The sequence below is a fragment of the Clupea harengus genome, chromosome 11 (assembly GCF_900700415.2).
Source record: "Clupea harengus chromosome 11, Ch_v2.0.2, whole genome shotgun sequence".
Taxonomy (NCBI): Eukaryota; Metazoa; Chordata; class Actinopteri; order Clupeiformes; family Clupeidae; genus Clupea; species Clupea harengus.
This window is the reverse complement of record NC_045162.1, coordinates 2,190,870-2,197,122: the sequence shown is the minus strand read 5'-3', so window position 1 is coordinate 2,197,122 and position 6,253 is coordinate 2,190,870. Positions and strand designations below refer to the sequence as shown.

General features: G+C 45.3%; 1 protein-coding gene across 1 annotated transcript in view; it reads left to right on the top strand.

The window, feature by feature from the left end:
- The first annotated feature begins 3,128 nt into the window (after window positions 1-3,128).
- glipr2l (GLI pathogenesis-related 2, like) overlaps window positions 3,129-6,253 on the top strand; it is a 5,858-nt gene continuing 2,733 nt past the window's right edge. The window contains exons 1-3 of the mRNA XM_012839029.3: window positions 3,129-3,467; window positions 4,543-4,651; window positions 4,939-5,042. Of these exons, the coding sequence (XP_012694483.1) occupies window positions 3,455-3,467; window positions 4,543-4,651; window positions 4,939-5,042 (226 nt within the window). The 5' untranslated portion in view covers window positions 3,129-3,454. The remainder of the gene's footprint in view (window positions 3,468-4,542; window positions 4,652-4,938; window positions 5,043-6,253) is intronic.

The window sequence follows — 6,253 nt, the reverse complement described above, 5'->3', positions numbered from 1 at the left end:
AGTCATTTCTGTTTGATTATTTTCACCATTGGTGTTTGTAGTATTGACCTATGTATGTTGTGGATATATACACAATACTGCCACATGGTGGCAAAATACAGTCATTACAGTTGGTGTGAAACAGGCTGGTTGTGCTTGTATCATTTGAATGCAGGGGCAAGTCAGTAAAAACATATATATTTCATTTTCACACATTTAGCCAGCTATTCCAGCAAGGCCAAACAGTCTGTGATCTCCTCTGGGTCATTTTAAGCCAAATCTAGAGAACCCCTCACCATAGCGATGTGTGCAGACAACACTCTCAACGACTCCCCTACCAAAGGACTGGTCTGACTGGTGACATGGGGCCTTCCATATGTGAGGCCTCCAATGATGTGAGCGGGGTGGTCATGGGGCACCTGGCTTTCAGCGTTCTCTGTGAGTTCAGGCGTCATGAAGGCTGTTTTATGTCAAGTTTGCAAAATAATCCATGCAGTCAAAAGGAATTATGATATGAAATTTTAATAAAGTCTGTGATGCAACATGAGCCTTTCATCTTACAGACGGACCTGATGAGGTGACCATGGTGGCTACACCTAAGGGCCCATCCTATCACTCAGGCTCTGACATCACCCTGTCCTGCTCTTCTGAGTCCAAGCCTGCTGCCCAGTTCCAGTGGGCTCTGAGTGGAACCCTGCTGGGTAGAGAGGGACCAGAACTCAGACTGGAGAACGTTCAGGCCAGGACTCAGACTGGAGAACGTTCAGGCCAGAACTCAGACTGGGGAACGTTCAGGCCAGGACTCAGACTGGGGAACGTTCAGGCCAGGACTCAGACTGGAGAACGTTCAGGCCAGGACTCAGACTGGGGAACGTTCAGGCCAGGACTCAGACTGGAGAACGTTCAGGCCAGGACTCAGACTGGAGAACGTTCAGGCCAGGACTTCTCCTGGGATTGACACACTCAAGAGACATGTGTTTTCACACACATCGACCTGTGGTTTTATTTACACTTTTTGTATGTCTCCGTGCGTAAAATAAATACGATTGGCAAAGATGTTTTTACTGATGACCACTCCTTTCATATTGCATAATAGCAGTGTGTGTGTATGACATACTGTGGAGTAGGTATATGGTGGCAGTTGTTGTCAACTGTGGTAAGACCGGACTGATGTCATTAGGGACCTAGCACCACCACCACATGGCATTAGGGACCTAGCACAACCACCAGATGTCAATAGGGACCTAGCACCACCACCAGATGTCAATAGGGGCCTAGTACCACCACCAGATGTCAATAGGGGCCTAGCACAACCACCACATGTCAATAGGGACCTAGCACCACCACCACCAGATGTCAATAGGGACCTAGCACCACCACCACCAGATGTCAATAGGGACCTAGCACCACCAGATGTCAATAGGGACCTAGCACCACCACCAGATGTCAATAGGGACCTAGCACCACCACCAGATGTCAATAGGGACCTAGCACAACCACCACATGTCAATAGGGACCTAGCACCACCACCAGATGTCAATAGGGACCTAGCACAACCACCACATGTCATTGTGGAGCAGTGCACAACATGATAAATAATTCAGTTTCCAGTATAATATATATATATATTTGTTCTTCCTAACTAACATTGGTGTGTGATTATTGTATATGACAAGTGCTGCCCAATACAGTCTATAACAAACTGGCTTCTTTACTCAAATTTTTAATAATGTGTTTGAGACTTTGTAGAGGTGCAATCTCAACAGTACATAACTCAAACTCTCAAATTTAGTTAAATGACATTCAATTATGAAGAAATAAACATGGCAAGCATTCTGAAGTATGTAAATAACAAAGAAATTGTACACATCAAGCCATTCATCAAGTCCCTTGAGGTTTTGTTCAACATTTGGTCATTCTTCGATCCAGTAAACATGAGAGGAAACAAAAAGACAAAAGCAGGCCTTCACTTATATACCCAGCCAAACAACAAACAAAAGGATTATTCTCACCCCAAAATTCCTCTTCTCTGGCAGAAAGATCCAAAAGCTAGCGCACATCGATGGCTTCTCCACATGCCAGGTCAGTATCACAGGTGTCCCACACATACACTTAAAAGTCCCCTTTCTTGTCACAACATCAGGAAAACCCCTGACTGCAAATTTTACACAGAAAAACAAATAAAGCATACAATGTCACCATTTACATTTATTATAAACAATGAGTGGATTTCCCTTTAGGACTTTATTTAGACCCCTCACTACTACCTCAACAGTTTAAAGTAAACTTTACTACTTCACTGGGGTATATGCATGAGTGTGTGATCTAAGTCCTATTGAATCTGTGGCAGTGCCACAATTCCAAATATCTTCCTGTAACTGTTGAGTAAAGGTCAAAGGTCAGTTCTTCTCCTTGCGGTCTTCCTTTGAGGAGCATGGGGACGTCCCCTCAGGGTTTGATTGACCAAGTTAGCGGTTGAAAACGCTGTGCACATGTTCTACACGCTTGCAGTCATGAGCTGTGGGGCGCGATGAAGTCAGCCCCACAGCCAATGAAAAATACCGTTGAGTGACTATTGACACGGAATTCCATGGCGATAAGATAAGCACTATTGCTACGGATCCGAGTCAGTAGTTCATTAATGGATTAACAGTCCACGCCCCTGTTCTTCAAGTGTATTGATGGTGTAATGATTAGCAATGATGCCTTCCTAGGTGATCTGGATTTGAGACAGCCAAAACACTGGCCCTTGTGTCACAGACAAGCAGGTCACGAGTCAGAAGCGTTGGTCATGCACGCCAAACTAGCATTCTTATATCAAGTGACCCTTTTGTTGGGGAAAACATAAATATGTCGTGTTGAGCCTGACACTTAGAAACAAAAGCCATTCATTGGTTTGCTGAAATGACTCAGGACTCATGTGTTTCTGACTCTGAGCAGATTCATATTATTTATTTTTATATATTTATTTTATATATTAATATATGTATTTGTCATATTTTGAGACGGCTCACCATAGGCGTGTAATGAGGAGGACTCCTGGACACTGCTCCAGGGCTCTCCTCCATGATTCCTGTCTGTAGAGAAAAGAAATCCCCAGGAGAAGCCACATGGCTCACACTGATGATGTCATCAGAGCAGAGCATAGCAGTGCTGGGACAACCCCCACATGTCAAGAGAGAGAAAAAGAAAGAGAGAGAAGAAGAAAGAGAGAGAAAGAGAAGGCTAAAGCATTTTCTCTGAATGTGACGAGAGAGAAGAATTCATTCACAGAAGTTGAAGTTGATTAACTTTAGACTGACTTTAGACAAATCAGAGAATTGTGCCTTACAGAAAGCCAAACGTCTGAGCTAGACTTGGACAGGGAGGGAGGAGAGAAGGACCTAATTTATGGTTTGAGTGTCTGCAAGCCTGACTGCACTACAAGGAGTGGACCACAGACGATCAGAAGGAAGACTGACCATCTCTGTCAACCATGGGCAAATCAGGTAATCAAATCAGTCCATATCCAGCTCTTGAAAAGTTTCAATTCGTTTGTTGAAATAAGTGTGGCTTGTTTGGTGCAGATCCCATTTTCCATGGCTGCTGGGCGTGACTGTGTGTAAGTTACTGTAGTTCATTAACAGCTGCCAGCTTGTTTCGCTTCACACAGGGTGACCTTATGTTTTGCTCTTTCGCTCTCTCTATCTCTCATTCTCTTTCTCTTTCTCTTTCTGTTTCCTTGTCTTAAATGGTACGTACCCCTTATAACAGAAATCGTTCTGCTTTCTCCATGTTTGTCGTTCTGAAGTTAGTTCTCTTCCTCTCTCCATGCAACACTCATTTTTTCCCCTCTCTCTCTTTGTTGCATATAAATCATCTGTCAGGCTCCAAGGCTTGTGAGTGTGACTCAGTGGTTAATCCCCTGTTGTTTATTGTGCGCGAGCGTGTGTGTGTGTGTGTGTGTGTGTGTGTGTGTGTGTGTGTGTGTGTGTGTGTGTGTGTGTGTGTGTGTGTGTGTGTGTGTGTGTGTGTGTGTGTGTGTGTGTGTGTGTGTGTGCACGTGAGTGCATAGGCCCATGATACCATAAAGTAATTAGTGTGACATCAGTATGATTCCATGCGTTCACAGCTACCAGCCTAGATGAGAGATATAGGGCCCCTGGGGCTGTGTTCTTTGTGTGTGTGTGTGTGTGTGTGTGTGTGTGTGTGTGTGTGGGGCTGTGTTCTTTGTGGGTGTGGTGTTTTAGATGAGGAAGTGGTTCAAGTTGAATCTGTCAGACTCTGAGGACTGATTCATGATCTTCAGAAACCCCTCACTTTGTGCCAGCTCTGATAAAAACCATAATAGTACATTGTTTTACACCCATGATGCTAATTATCTAGTGGATAATATAACCCTGTAAACCTTGTCTTACTCTTTCTACGTTTGACAGAAACTGAAGGATGTATACTCCTGATCCATCCTGTATCTCTTTCTCTTTCTCTCTCTCTCTCCCATCCTCATCTCTCTCCCTCGTCGAATTCAGGGTTGCTAGTCAAAACACATCTCCTTACCTCTCCCTTTCTCCGTGTCCCTTTCAGCCTCTAAGGTGTTTTCTGAGGAGGTGTTGCGCACGCACAATGACTACAGAAAGACACACCAGGCCCCTCCCCTCAAGCTCAGCAGCAAACTCAGCCGGGAGGCCAGCAGGTGACATCATCTCTTCCCCCCCCCCCCCCCCCCACTTGACTGGGTGCTCTTAGTGCATCATGAGACATGGCCGACCCAGTCTTTCCCAAGGCTACACACCTCCAGTTTCTTATGCTAACTGTATTTTTTTTACATTATTATATAGTTGTAGTCAAAATGTACTGAGTTGTGTTCTCACTGTCTCTCTCTCACTCTCTCTCACTCTCTCTCTCTCTCTCTCTCCCCGTGTGTGTGTGTGTGTGTGTGTGTGTGTGTGTGTGTGTGTGTGTGTGTGTGTGTGTGTGTAGGTATGCTGAGAGTCTAGCCAGCACGCGGATCCTGAAGCACAGTGCTGATTCCAGTAAGGGGAACTATGGGGAGAATCTGGCCTGGGCCTCCTATGACCAGTCAGGTACGAACCATCACACCTCACACACTACTCTTCTTCATCCTCTCCTCTTCATCCCTCTCTTCTTCCTCTCCTTCCTATGACCAGTCAGGTACAAACCATCACACCTCACACACTACTCTTCTTCATCACACCTCACAACCTACTCTTCTTCATCACACCTCACAACCTACTCTTCTTCTTCCTCTCCACTTCTCCCCTCTCTTCTTCATCCCTCTCTTCTCCCCTCTCTTCTTCCCTCTCTTCTCCCCTCTTTTCTTCCTCTCCACTTCTCCCCTCTCTTCTCCCCTCTCTTCTTCCCTCTCCTCTTCTTCCCTCTCTTCTTCTTCTCCACTTCTCCCCTCTCCACTTCTTCCCTCTCTTATTCCCTCTCTTCTTTCTCTCCACTTCTTCCCACAGTTCTATGCATTCTCATCCTGTCACTAAAGATACATGTGTGTGTGGATTCACTAGTGCATGTTATACACCAACTGGTACACACACACACACAGTGAGAGGACAGGGATACATTAGAACGTGAAAAGAAATCACACAAAAAGGGTGATCCCTCTCTTCTTCTCCTCCGTTCACTCCTTCACTTCATCCCTCTGCCCCATAATATGTTCCACTCTTCCCTTGTCTTCATTCTGCTCCTCTGCCTCTGAGACTCCAGCTGGGACTCATTTGTCTGTGTGTGTGTGTGTGTGTGTGTGTTCATTGAAGCTGTGAGAAACAAGTTGATGACTTAAGACGAAAGGAATGTCTGCAGTGGCCAGAGACATTAGTTACGTGTCCCATGAAGGCATGTGAAGGTTCATATAATGTTCAGCTCCCATCCCCCAGCACCACATAGGCTAGACCGTAACCTGAACACATAGGCTAGATCGTAACCTGAACACACACCATAGGGTAGACCGTAACCTGAACACACACCATAGGCTAGACCGTAACCTGAACACATAGGCTACACTGTAACCTGAACACATAGGCTAGATCGTAACCTGAACACATAGGCTACACTGTAACCTGAACACATAGGCTAGATCGTAACCTGAACGCACTACTGGCTTGTACCCAATCACAACAACTCGCATTAAAAGTGAGTTGAGAAAATAGTTTAACTGCATTCCAGTGAGCTTTAATGAGAAAGGCTTGTGTGTGTGTGTGTGTGTGTGTGTGTGTGTGTGTGTGTGTGTGTGTGAGTGGACGTTATTTTCAGCCGTTCCCTTTGGTCT